This window comes from Diaphorina citri, unplaced genomic scaffold (assembly GCF_000475195.1).
Source record: "Diaphorina citri unplaced genomic scaffold, Diaci psyllid genome assembly version 1.1 scaffold224, whole genome shotgun sequence".
Taxonomy (NCBI): domain Eukaryota; kingdom Metazoa; phylum Arthropoda; class Insecta; order Hemiptera; family Psyllidae; genus Diaphorina; species Diaphorina citri.
The window spans coordinates 370,081-383,929 of NW_007377661.1; the positions used below are offsets into that span (position 1 = coordinate 370,081).

General features: G+C 37.5%; 2 protein-coding genes and 2 non-coding genes across 7 annotated transcripts in view; 1 reads left to right on the plus strand and 3 right to left on the minus strand.

The window, feature by feature from the left end:
* The first annotated feature begins 501 nt into the window (after positions 1-501).
* LOC103506267 (diphosphomevalonate decarboxylase) lies at positions 502-6,563 on the plus strand. Its single transcript, XM_026821356.1, has 11 exons — positions 502-522; positions 783-947; positions 1,406-1,462; positions 1,677-1,744; positions 2,021-2,060; positions 2,619-2,623; positions 3,094-3,224; positions 3,998-4,236; positions 4,793-5,086; positions 5,638-5,802; positions 6,088-6,563. The coding sequence occupies exons 1-11, from the start codon at positions 502-504 to the stop codon at positions 6,229-6,231; spliced, it is 1,329 nt and encodes a 442-aa protein (XP_026677157.1). The 3' UTR covers positions 6,232-6,563.
* Positions 3,381-3,464, minus strand: Trnal-cag. Its single transcript has one exon. It is a non-coding gene; the product is annotated as a tRNA-Leu (tRNA).
* The window catches only part of LOC103506238 (protein stunted-like), a 28,153-nt gene continuing 20,844 nt past the window's right edge, over positions 6,541-13,849 (minus strand). The window contains exons 1-4 of one of the 4 annotated variants that reach the window (XM_017442794.2): positions 10,667-10,820; positions 7,889-8,019; positions 7,533-7,585; positions 6,645-7,020 (exon numbers count right to left, since the gene is read on the minus strand). In XM_017442794.2, the coding sequence (XP_017298283.1) occupies positions 7,572-7,585; positions 7,889-8,019; positions 10,667-10,695 (174 nt within the window). In that variant the 5' untranslated portion in view covers positions 10,696-10,820 and the 3' untranslated portion in view covers positions 6,645-7,020; positions 7,533-7,571. Of the gene's footprint in view, positions 7,021-7,525; positions 7,586-7,888; positions 8,020-10,666; positions 10,895-13,849 lie in introns of those variants that run through there. The other 3 variants (XM_008470625.3, XM_008470624.3, XM_026821378.1) reach the window with 3 other exon arrangements.
* On the minus strand, positions 9,095-9,178 carry Trnal-cag. Its single transcript has one exon. It is a non-coding gene; the product is annotated as a tRNA-Leu (tRNA).

Below are 13,849 nucleotides of genomic sequence, written 5' to 3' on the forward strand. Positions count from 1 at the left end.
ACTATGAATTCTTGGCTCCTTGTATCTCTTCTATTTTTCAAAGTATCTTTTCTAATCTTGCATAATTTGAACTAGGTACCACCTACTAGGAATTTTAGTCACAAACATTTTGTAGTGTTCTCATGATTATATTCATATGTAAATGTTTCAGAGTTCAAATTTAGTGCTTCTAACACTATGAAGATCTGTACAGGGATTGCTCCTGTGAACATTGCTGTCATCAAATATTGTAAGTCAATAAATAACTAGATTTTTTTCTAAGTCCAGACCAACCAAAAAGATTTTGAAAAAAAAAAAAAAAACAAGGGAAGAGAAGGGATAAAGAGGGAATCAGCCATATGTGACTGACACAAAGTACATTATCTTTATGTTCTTATCCTCCACCCGTGTTGGACATTACAATGTATTTCTTACGAGATTTCAGTTTCATGGAATGTTGCAAACTTTTGTTAGACGTTTGGCTGCAGTACCTACATTAAAAAACATGACTGTCCGCCATATATGGTTGACACGGTGTTCAACGTGTTAAGAGGTTTGATAGAGGGAACTGTAACTGCTAAGGTCTTATCGTCCCGAAATCGAAGAGAGAAGGAAGACAGGATAGGAGAATGCCAGCCATTCCGAGAACGAACATTATCCGTTCAGGATAAAATCCGCCCCGGGCGGGAACCCGCGACCTAGCGCTTACAAGGCGGATGCGCTACCAACCAAGCTAGGCTGGCTTCCAAAATTGTAAAGGCAACATCAGCAACATCTTAAAATAAAATCGCTTGTTTTCTCAGGTGGCCTATACATTTGATGCGGGCCCCAACGCGTGTCTCTACGTTTTGGAAAACACGGTGCCTCTACTCTTGAGTACCCTTGTGCAATACTTCCCGCCCAGCAGTGGAATCTCCGCCCCCTACATACGAGGACTTGAATATCTCAATATACTGCCACCTGTACAGGTAAAATTGTCAAACAATGATATCATCACTCGTAGGTACGAGTACCTTTACCAACGCTTCTGGAGTAACAATCCAAGTTTTTTTTATAACCAAACCAATACATTTATCAAAAGTCAAGTCTGAGCTTAATGGCATTGAGCCCATAGAGATAACATTCCAAAGAGTAAGAGACTGCCTTTTAATAGCTCTGATAACCATAATCTAATCATTTTTGTTTAAAAAAAGAACTTGTACTTTTTGGAAATCTCATTATTACTGGTCTAATTATTGGGTAATTTATTCACATATTTCATTGACATTTTATCATCATTTGGACTTTGGCATGGGACCAGACAATCCCTCCCAATAGTCTTAGACACATTTATGACCTTTACCTAGGTACATTTTTCAAGATAACAATGTATCTCCTAGTAATCATAAAAATATATTTGATTGATATTTCCAATCCCTATTTTCAGATGCATGCTAAGACATCTGTTGCACTGAGTCCTGACTTCACAGAAGACAAACCAATGGCATTGAGCCCATAGAGATAACATTCCAAAGAGTAATCCATTCACATACTTCATTGCCATTCTATCATTTGGACTTTGGCATGGGACCAGACAACATCTCCCAATAGTCTTAGACACATTTATGACCTTTACCTACATTTTTCAAGATAACAATGTATCTCCTAGTAATCATAAAAATATATATTTGATTGATATTTCCAATCCCTATTTTCAGATGCATGCTAAGACATCTGTTGCACTGAGTCCTGACTTCACAGAAGACAAACTCTGGCTCAATGGGAAGTGAGTAATAGTTTGATATATTACTAGTATGTATAGGTCCCTTTTATCCTGGGAAACATTGAAATCCTTAAAGGTGATTTAAGATCATAAAATCTGGTTTTTTCAAAAACTTAAGGTGCAGGAGGATATACTTAGGTACTTTGAAAGTGGAGACATATCAAGTCCCTGTCCTTTACCCCAACAAGTGTACTATTGGTCAAATTTTAAAATAAATAACAATGAAAGGTTGCTTTTTTGATGATTTCCTTAATCTCAATCATGTATCCTCTATTTCAGGGAGGTCAGTGTACACCACCCCAGAATTTCTGCTTGTTTGTTAATATTCTATGATTGTTATTTTTTTTATATATTGTATGTGTTTTATGTGTAGGTATCTCTTAGATGAATTATAATAGTCCCTAAGTAGATTTAAGTATAAATTGTTAGCTCCTGGATAATTCCCTACTGGGTCCCACTCCAGAAAAAAATATGGTATTGTAGTTTATAAGCTCCAAATTAATTAATTATGTATATTTGTATATCTATGTATTTCGGGCCATACTCTATTGATTTCGGGTCAAAAGTTCAAACCCTGGTTATTTTTACTTGTTTTCAGTTGCCAAGTTTCACCCCTCAACCAGCTGGATTGCTGCAATACTTGATCAGTACGAAAATTGGTTCTGGACCTAAAATTCTGGATGACATTCCTAACAATCATTTGTTGAATGAGGCAGGAGCTCCTAAACACTTGACCTCTTGACAGTTCAAAGGGCACAAGAAAACACTGTGAAGTGAACTATAAGCCATAAGAACAAATTTATTTAGATTACTACTTCAGTAAGGAATGTCCTACTTAGAATCAAGACATTTGGTATACGAATGTGCTGAGTTGTATACAGATTTGAGTATGCTGTACTTAGTGTGGTTCAGCAGAAGTAAGATAAATTTAATGGTGCCTTTTTTTAGATTTATAGGTAATGAACTGATGATAAATAATTATTAGATATTTATTAATATTATGGTTTATTTTTTATATCTACTAGGAAGTAACAAGTAAAATTATTTTCTTTCTAAATTATTTTCTTACCAGCCTAGTTAGCTTGGTGGGTAGCGCGTCTGCCTGCCTTCTAAGCGCTAGGTCGCGGGTTCGATTCCCGCCCGGGGCGTACTTTATCCCAAACAGATAAGGTTCGTCCTCAGAATGGCTGGCTTTCTCCTATCCTATGGCCTTCCTCTTCTCTTTGATTTCTGGACGATAATAGGTTCCTGCATTGTTACAGTTCCCTCTACAAACCTCTTTAATGAAGAAAAAAAAATCAAGATGACAGCATAAATACTGAAGTGTTTTTTTTTTTTTTTTTTTTTTTTTTTTTAAGAAAACTGGCTGAGCAAGAGAAGTCTAGTAGGGAAATGGCTGATTGGAAAATGCACATCTGTTCCGAAAACAACTTCCCTACAGCAGCAGGACTTGCCAGTTCTGCAGCAGGCTATTCCTGTTTGGGTAAGCATTGATGACCTCTGGTTCAAAACTAAGTGGGCTTATTTTAGGTACATGGAGAATTATGGAGAGCTAAAGTTAAAATAATACAACCCGGTTAAAAGACAAAATAACCCCATAAAAAAAGTATAAAAGATAAAAATACAATGAAAAAATATTTGTCAGAAGTGGGATTTGAACCCACGCCTTCAGAAGAAGACTGCGACCTGAACGCAGCGCCTTAGACCACTCGGCCATCCTGACTAGTTGGTGAGAGGGGGAGAAATAGAGCTACTTCATACAACATAACATACAACTCACGTAATAAAGCGCGCGCGTACAGTGATTCAGTGAAGTAGGTGAAGAGGGGGGAGGGAGGCTTGTCTGAAGAAATTTCTTCAGTGGCGTATTCTTAAAAACTTCCCTTCCTGAAAGCTTTATTCCCATTGGTTGTTATTGGTTAGGTTTATGTTTTGTTATTATTACCGTTATATTTTGTTGGATACTTCGACTCTTTACTTCCAACTCAAGTTTCGTCTACAAATGTGGAAAAAATGTTCCTTCCCATACAGCTAGTATATCACAGAAACAGAATTCCTTCCCGACCCCTCGACGCCCCTCGTTATTCTTTTAAAAGGTCTCGTACGTGAGTACACTCACTAGGCCCTCCCAAAACGTGTTTTTTTTTACTTAAGATTCGTCAAAGAAATCAGGCCGGTTTTTACAAAAATGCCCGTCGCCGTCGCGTATTTAAAAACCAAATAATATTAACAATCAATATTATTTTACTTCCCCAGTGTTTACTTTGGCGTATGCTCTGGGTCTGAACACGAGCGAAGTATCTCACATCGCACGTCAAGGCAGTGGTTCTGCCTGTAGGAGTATGTTTGGTGGTTTCGTGCGATGGAAAACATTGCCTGAGGGACAACAGAGTGATGGCAATGGCGACATAGGGAGGAAGCAATGTGAACTCTCAAATGCCGAGCAGATCATTTCGGAATCTTACTGGGGAAGCATGAGAGTGATCATCTTGGTTGTAAGTACCTACTTTAACTCCGAGAACGAACATTATGTGATGAGAATAAAATCCACCCCGGGTGAGAATCAAAGCTAACTAGGTTAGCTAAGCTGACAGTCTAAATCTAAACAAAAGACTACTAAATGCTATTTTTTTTTTTTTTTTTTTTATACCCTGTTGGCAACCTGTTGGCATTTAATTTAAATGAGAGAGTTCCCACTATACACGACACGATTTTTTCGAACGACACAAAATGGCCTTGTAGACAATGTACATAATTTAAATGAAAGAGTTCACTACACACGACACGATTTTTTTTTTTTTTTTTTTTTTTTTTTTTTTTTTTTTCTTTAAGACACAGTACAAGGCTCTTTTGTAGTTTAAATGAGAGTGTTCCCACTTGCGCACGACACGATTTTTTCTGAACCAACAGTTTGGGAACGGGCCTTTAGTTTTTTTTTTCCTGTTTGCAATAGTTTAAAAAAATGGTGTAGAACGTCAGGAGTAGGCACACAAACGTCGCGTCACCGCAACCCTCACCCCATATATATCTCTTCCGTCATTTCTCCTACAGGTGAATGATCAAGCCAAGTCCACCTCTTCTACTGACGGTATGCAGCGTACCACTCTCACTTCCACCCTGTACGAACACCGAGTCAACACGATTGTGCCTTCGCGTTGTTCCGGCATGGAAGAAGCCTTGCGAGCCCGAGACTTCCCGAGGTTTGCCGAACTCACAATGAAGGACAGCAACCAGTTCCATGCGTGTTGCTTGGACACGTACCCGCCCATAGTGTATATGAATGATACGAGTCACTCGATTGTACGGTTTGTACATGAATTCAATACGGTTGTCGGAGAGACCAAGGTAAGATTCTAATGTCCGATTTTTTTTTTTTAACACATTGAATACCGGCCCGATTTTTCTAATAGTTAGCTTGGTTCCTGTCAGCCATATGTGGCGGACATCTAAATGGTCTCAATGTACTTCTCAGCCACATGTGACTGACACGAAGTACATTATCTTTATGTTCCACCCGTGTTGGACATTACAGTGTATTTCTTACGAGATTTCAGTTTCATGGAACATTGCAAACTTTTGTTAGACGTTTGGCTGCAGTACATTAAAAAGCATGACATATGGGCTGACATGGTGTTCAACGTGTTAAGAGGTTTGATAGAGGGAACTGTAACTGCTAAGGTCTTATCGTCCCGAAATCGAAGAGAGAAGGAAGACAGGATAGGAGAATACCAGCCATTCCGAGAACGAACATTATCCGTTCAGGATAAAATCCGCCCCGGGCGGGAATTGGTGGGACCTAACGCTTACAAGGCTGACGCGCTACCAACCAAACTAACTAAGCTGGCTTCCAAAATTGTAAAGGCAACATCTTAAAATAAAATCGCTTGTTTTCTCAGGTGGCCTATACATTTGATGCGGGCCCCAACGCGTGTCTCTACGTTTTGGAAAACACGGTGCCTCTACTCTTGAGTACCCTTGTGCAATACTTCCCGCCCAGCAGTGGAATCTCCGCCCCCTACATACGAGGACTTGAATATCTCAATATACTGCCACCTGTACAGGTAAAATTGTCAAACAATGATATCATCACTCGTAGGTACGAGTACCTTTACCAACGCTTCTGGAGTAACAATCCAAGTTTTTTTTATAACCAAACCAATACATTTATCAAAAGTCAAGTCTGAGCTCCTGGATAATTCCCTACTGGGTCCCACTCCAGAAAAAAATATGGTATTGTAGATTATAAGCTCCAAATTAATTAATTATGTATATCTATGTATTTCGGGCCATACTCTATTGATTTCAGGTCAAAAGTTCAAACCCTGGTTATTTTTACTTCTTTTCAGTTGCCAAGTTTCACCCCTCAACCAGCTGGATTGCTGCAATACTTGATCAGTACGAAAATTGGTTCTGGACCTAAAATTCTGGATGACATTCCTAACAATCATTTGTTGAATGAGGCAGGAGCTCCTAAACACTTGAGTTCTTGACAGTTCAAAGGGCACAAGAAAACACTGTGAAGTGAACTATAAGCCATAAGAACAAATTTATTTGGATTACTACTTCAGTAAGGAATGTCCTGCTTAGAATCAAGACATTTGGTATACGAATGTGCCGAGTTGTATACAGATTTGAGTATGCTGTACTTAGTGTGGTTCAGCAGAAGTAAGATAAATTTAATGGTGCCTTTTTTTAGATTTATAGGTAATGAACTGATGATAAATAATTATTAGATATTTATTAATATTATGGTTTATTTTTTATATCTACTAGGAAGTAAAAAGACTTTTTTTATGTGCTGCTGATCTTATTATTATGGTACTTTATTATGTAGGTACATCATTATTTATTTTTATATTATTTTAAACAATTAAATGGTACATATTTATTTCAAGTACACATAACCCTACATCTCTTTTTATAAGTTTTTATTCTTCTTGCTTGTACCATTTTCCCAAGTCTCTAAAGGGATTTTCTTTCTCAGTTATTCAATATGAATACTCTTTTGAGTTCCTTTGGCTAAGTCTACAGCTACCCACAAAAACTGCTTGACAGGAAAAAGTAGAAGAGGTCAATACAACTGAAAATCCTACCACTTTGGATGAGTGGTCTTTCATCTTTTGTTGTTAGGTAACAATAGGATTGCATATTATTAACTAATAACAACAATAACAGAGACATTATCTATAGAACTACAATAAATCCCATTCTGATGGCCAACTGTTGATTTTCCTTATAGATTAGAATTGATTAAGCAGAAGATGAAGGACTTGATGTTTCTGAAAAAGAAAAAGAAGAAAACATTAGCCATCCAACAACATCTACAAAAAGGTTTCAATAGACTTACAAACATCTGGTTGTTGGAACATACATACCTATCTACTAACATTTTCACTTTACTTTGATATGAAAAAATCTTTTAGGTGAGGATATTAAAGGACTTCTAGAGTAGATAATCAAAAAGGTAAAATTAAAATGAAAGAAGAGCTGGAAGGTTGTTAATTTTCAGATTGTAAGGTTATTCATTGAAATTTAAATGTTTCACACAGAGAACACACAATATGTTAGTAATATGAAAACATGATCAAGCAAAGATTTCACACATAAACTCAAGTAAATGAACAAGACAAATCAATGTAATAAAGGGGTACTGATGCTAAAAATATCAAGATCATCTTGTAATAAAATGGGAGTTACATAATGTAATGGCTCACTGTAATGTCCTGTTATGAAAACTCACATACTGTTAAATGGTAGCAATACAGTCAATCAAACTCAACTTACAACCTATATTGATGATATGGTGAAAGATACAGTGAGAGAATTTTGTTTAATCTTTTTGATCTGCAAAGTTAAAATAATAGAATGTGATAAGAAAATAAAGTTTTAAACAAGTTTAAAATAAGGATGGTCAATAGTCAATAGAATAAGTAATAGAAAATTGTGCCAATGGGTGGGCTAACCTAAAGAAAGTTGCTGAAGTCAGTTTTTTTTTTACTACCTGTTTCCTGAGCAACTAGAAATTTTAAAAGGCTGAAGACATCTTTTCTTCTTTTTTTTTTTATCCTAGATTTAAGGAATCTATGATATGATCATACAAATTGATATACCATGACTTTGGTACTTAAAGTAAGAGCTTTGACTTACTGATAGGTTTTCCATCTTTCCAGGGAGTGATTCTGATGAAAGATTCTTCTCTCTTCTCAGCATCAGCTCTGAATTCAGTTTTCAAAGCTCTTCTCAGAGTTCTAGCAGCAATGTTGGAGTATTGGATGTAGCTGTAAAATAAAATAAATATGTACATGTGGTGAATACAGCATGCTGGTCAACCTACAGACATTTGCACCAACTATGGGATTGGGATAGTTGGGGATTACCTACTTGCAACTCAACATGGGTCTGCAGTAGTTTTTGAATGGTAATTCATGTAGTTTTCAACTTGGAAACCATGCTCACATTGACTGAGGCTAAAAACAGTGTGGAGCATAGAGCATCAAGGAGCTAGAGGGAAGCAATGATTTTATTTCACATACAATGTTTTCAGCCTAAGTGAAATTTGGAGCAGTGTAGTCCCATTATTTTTTTAATCAACAAGCAGGGCCCGTCCCTCCGGGAATTTTTTAGCCCGTAGTTTATTCGATCATGGTTAAAGAATACCTTTGTACCTACCTAATTTGTTTAATATTCAGTTTATTATCATTCTTGATTTGATTTTTTAATTTTACTTCCATGTAATAGAGCCGGAGCTGAGGTACATTTTTTCTACCTCATAAGGTACAAAATTTTCTTCCTATGGATCTGATGGGGGTTGGCGAGTCATATGTACATTGTACATAGAATTTACTTAGATACAAAATGAAATTGTGCATTAAAAACAATCTTAAATTAATACATTGAACAGTCATTTAATTTTAAACAGATCCTAATGAGCTCCCTGTTGTTGTTTGTCCTTAATATAATAATTATATGACTGCGTACCACCTAAAATGTATCCGCGTACCACCGGTTGAGAACCTCTGCACTAAACTGTATAGCTTGCCTTTTATCATCATATCCCATATTAGACATAAGGGTCAAGAGAGGATATCTAGAACAAATCAAAAGAAAAAACTATGAATTCTTGGCTCCTTGTATCTCTACTATTTTTCAAAGTATCTTTTCTAATCTTGCATAATTTGAACTAGGTACCACCTACTAGGAATTTTAGTCACAAACATTTTGTAGTGTGGCTTATTTTAGGTAGGTACATGGAGAATTATGGAGAGCTAAAGTTAAAATAATACAACCCGGTTAAAAGACAAAATAACCCTATAAAAAAAAGTAAAAAAGATAAAAATACAATGAAAAAATATTTGTCAGAAGTGGGATTCGAACCCACGCCTTCAGAAGAAGACTGCGACCTGAACGCAGCGCCTTAGACCACTCGGCCATCCTGACTAGTTGATGAGAGGGGGAGAAATAGAGCTACTTCATACAACATAACATACTCACATAATAAAGCGCGCGCGTACAGTGAAGTAGGTGAAGAGGGGGAGGGAGGCTTGTCTGAAGAAATTTCTTCAGTGGCGTATTCTTGAAAACTTCCCTTCCTGAAAACTTTATTTCCATTGGTTGTTATTGGTTAGGTTTATGTTTTGTTATTACCGTTATATTTTGTTGGATACTTCGACTTTTTACTTCCGACTCAAGTTTCGTCTACAAATGTTGGAAAAATGTTCCTTCCCATACAGCTAGTATATCACAGAAACAGAATTCCTTCCCGACCCCTCGTTATTTTTTTAAAAGGTCTCGTACGTGAGTACACTCACTAGGCCCTCCCAAAACGTGATTTTTATTTATTTATTTTTTCTAAAGATTTGTCAAAGAAATCAGGCCGGTTTTTACAAAAATGCCCGTCGCCGTCGCGTATTTAAAAACGAAATAATATTAACAATCAATATTATTTTACTTCCCCAGTGTTTACATTGGCGTATGCTCTGGGTCTGAACACGAGCGAAGTATCTCACATCGCACGTCAAGGCAGTGGTTCTGCCTGTAGGAGTATGTTTGGTGGTTTCGTGCGATGGAAAACATTGCCTGAGGGACAACAGAGTGAGGGCAATGGCGACATAGGGAGGAAGCAATTTGAACTCTCGAATGCCGAGCAGATCATTTCGGAATCCTACTGGGGAAGCATGAGAGTGATCATCTTGGTTGTAAGTACCTACTTTAAACTACCGATAGGTACATTGTAAAAGCTGAGCTTTAGGGGACATCTTGGTTTCCGAGAATGAACCTTATGTGATAAGAATAAAATCCACCCCCGGTGAGAATCAAAGCTAACTAGGTTAGCTAAGCTGACAGTCTAAACAAAAGACTACTAAATGCGATTTTTTTTTTTTTTTTTTTTTTTTTTTTCCAAAACCCCCTACAACATAACATACAACTCACGTAATAAAGCGCGCGCGTACAGTGATTCAGTGAAGTAGGTGAAGAGGGGGGAGGGAGGCTTGTCTGTGGTGAATACAGCATGCTGGTCAACCTACAGACATTTGCACCAACTATGGGATTGGGGTAGTTAGGGGTTACCTACTTGCAACTCAACATGGGTCTACAGTATTTTTTCAATGGTAATATTCATGTAGTTTTCAACTTGGAAACCATACTGACATTGTCTGAGGCTAAAACAAAGTGGAGCATAGAGCATCAAGCAGCTAGAGATACACAATAAGTTCATATCACATACAATGTTTTCAGCCTAAGTGAGACTTTTGAAGCAGTGTAGTCCCATTATTTTTTTAGCTTGGTATAATCAAAAAGGGGTAGTAAGTGATAAGAGAGGTACCTATGGTGATAATGTGAAAACATTCTACAGAGGTAATAGTCCGGGGTAGTGATTAAGTTGTTATATTACCGTAGAGGTTAGTTAGTGTAGAATTTACTTACTTCAATCCAGCAGCCCTCCAGTAAGTCATTGTGGTGTATTGGGTTGATTTCTTATTTCCTCTGAAAAATTGAAGTCACCTTGGGCCCTCGACAAACTTTTTTTTTTTTCTCGCACCTCGGTCTCGATTTTAGATTTGTACCAGAGTTAAGAAGCTGGCATCAAATCTGAATGTGTGTGAAGCTAGTCATGCGATGCGCATTGCGCAACGCGACCACCCGTAAATGGGACAATGCACGCGAAGTCTTGCAAGATATGAAGTAAGTAACGTCATCTTTATGTTTCTTTTTTATTTATTTTAGTTAATATTGGTCTGTTTCGTAGGGTAGTAATAGTCAAAGCGCTCCCCTTATGAGAGGGTGCCACGTCACGCTAAGTCATGGGGAGTTAGAAAGATGTACCTAGTTCAAAGTTTCCCATAATGTTGTAGGTAATCTCGTTCAGGACAGCTACACTATCGTCACGTCACGTGACGTGATAGTAGTACCTTAAAAGTTGAATTGAGTTTTAACTCAAATTGTGGTTCTCGCCTTAAACAATAATTACATCAATGATAATGATAATATGTATTCCTTAATGTTCATGTTTCAGCACTTGGAGTATGTGCCCCGGGTGTCCAATGACACCACCATCCTGTAAGTATTCTAATAGGGAACTTTTTTTAAAAGAAGTTTGATAAAGGGAACTGTAACTGCTAGGGTCTTATGGTCCGGAAATCGAGGAGAAGACAGGATAAGATAAAGTCAGCCAGAAACGAACATTATCCCTTCAGGAATCGGGAATCGAACCCACTGTAAGTATTCTTAACTGTTCCCAATCAAAACATCAAAGTACCTACCTACTCGGTTATACCTTCGAGAACCAAATGAAATTATAGTAATAATTTTGTCACTCTTGGAGGTGATTTTTTACAAACATTGTCACACCATATCATCTGTCTATAGATTCGCATATTTTCTGCTAATGGAAGAACAATTATTGCCCCGCAGGGGAAATTTTTATACAGTACCTACCTAATGGTCGAAGCCCTATAAAAATGTGTTTCAAGATATTTTTGTGCTTTTGACAAGTGAAGTTCCCGAAAAAATGGCTCTAATCAGGGATGCATTCAGACTCCTGAGAGTTCTATTCTACCACTAATTCTATTCTATTGGGAACCTGTTGCTTCCACTCAATCGATTTCAATTATGTCGAATGATGAATGACGAGAAGAGTGTTGGGCGACCACCTAGGAGAATTGAATAAATTATCCAGGATATATACAAGATACATTATTGTGGTCTCATTCGAAGCTCAGTCTATAATTGAACAAGACACTCGAACATATCGGCCTCTTCTGTGTACCCAGAAATGGACAGAGCATTTGGTACTATTGTAAATTGATTTAATTTTTAAATCCTACCAGTTATGCACAACCTACGATGCAAAGTTTCTTTCTTTTTCCTTTGTCTTTTAACTTGAAAAAGTTTAATTTAGGGAACTATAACAGAGGAGGTCTTATCGTCCCGAAATCGAAGAGAGAATAAACGCAAGATAGGAGAAAGCCAGCCCGTTCTAAAAACGAACCTTATTTGATTAGGACGAAATTCGCCCCGGACGCTTACAAGCCAGACGCGTCTATCTAAATTTGCAGGCTAACTGAAAACTGGTCGCTACCTACTACCTTTGATTCAGGCGAAAGCCGGCAGGTGTCCCCTTTCAATCGCCCACCAGGGGTGGATAGAAAGGTCCATAGGTTAATGCACTTTTTCTTTCTGTTCGCCAGCCATTATCTCACTTCAGCAACATAGCCAAATGGGTTGTCCTTCAATTTTTCTGGTTCCTTTCCAAATCGCTCGTTTTTGCCCAGGATATTATCGGTAAGTCTAGTTGACATATATTTTTTTCAACAAAGTTTACTTTTTGACTGGGCAGTTTCTTCTTGCAACTCCTGTATTGAACTCCATAATGTGCGGAATGAGAACTGCAAGTGGTGTCTTAGACCGTACCAAGTTCTAATTACCAAAAGTCCATAACTTATAATTGATAGTTACTTGTGTTAAGATTGCTTTATTCTACCTAATCCTAGGTTCTAGGAGCCAATTAAGGTTCAGATTTCAGTTATATGTCTTGATGTACACCTGAGCTAAAATTAGTATGAAATATATTTCGTCAATCACTTGACGTTGTTCTATATTGAGTTATTTAAAAAGGTTATTGTCACTTCGAATTCTTCAAGTTTCTTGGCATATGACAAATCTTTGTTTTTTTTTTTTTTTTTTTTTTTTTAAGTTTTAAAAAATTGGGGGTTCCCCGCCTTAACTACCATTTGAAGGTTGGAATAGTTTTAACAAAGGTACTTATTATAAGTGACTACAGCACCAGGGAAAAATTCCGTTGATTAAGAATCCCACATTTCTATTGGCTTGCGGAACTTGGTAACATTTTCCAACCTCGCTCTATGAGCCCCTCCGCCAATAAGATCGTTTGTTCGGCTATGGAACTTGGTAATATTTTCTAACCTCGCTCTATGAGCCCCTCCGCCAATAAGATCGTTTGTTCGGTTATTTAATTTCCGGTACTGTAACTCGACAGTTTGACACTTGATTTTTAACACCTATAGATTTGTTATTTTCATTTAAAGTTGTTTTACGAAGTTTGATAGAGGGAAATGTTACAATTTAGGTCTTATCGTCCCGAAATCGAAGAGAGAAGAAAAACAGGATAGGAGAAAACCACCCGTTCCCAGAAGGAAACCTATCTGTTCAGCAGAAAGTTCGCCCCGGGTGGGAATCGAACTTGCGACCTAGCGCTTACAAGGCAGGCGGGGCGCGGCTATTTAGAGCTGCAGTTCTAGAAGATACTGGTGGAAATTTTGACATTGAACGACAAAATGTTTCCGCTTAGTAAAACTATTTTTTTCCCCTGATACCTGAGAAAAATTAATAACTCCCACAGTGGATTTTACCAATATTTTTTTCAGTCCCTAAAAGGCATGTTAAGCTAACAGCCAGTTAATTCCATTTGATTTGTTATAGGTTTAACAGGGCTGTTAAACTAACAGGCTGTTAAGGGCTAAAAAGGAAGATTGGTGAAACCCACCCCTACTGTTTTCGCAAGCGAGCTATATCCCGTTGTTTTTCAGGTGTAGGTTACTCCTTTCTTTACTTGTGGTTAACGTCTTCCTCGTAAAGCTGTCGAGAATT

Coding starts and splice junctions, on each gene's coding strand:
- LOC103506267 (XM_026821356.1), top strand. CDS start 502: ATGGTTGACACGGTGTTCAAC. Junction 523..782: donor TGGTTGACACGGTGTTCAAC/GTGTTAAGAGGT, acceptor TTGTTTTCTCAG/GTGGCCTATACATTTGATGC. Junction 4,237..4,792: donor TGAGAGTGATCATCTTGGTT/GTAAGTACCTAC, acceptor TTTCTCCTACAG/GTGAATGATCAAGCCAAGTC.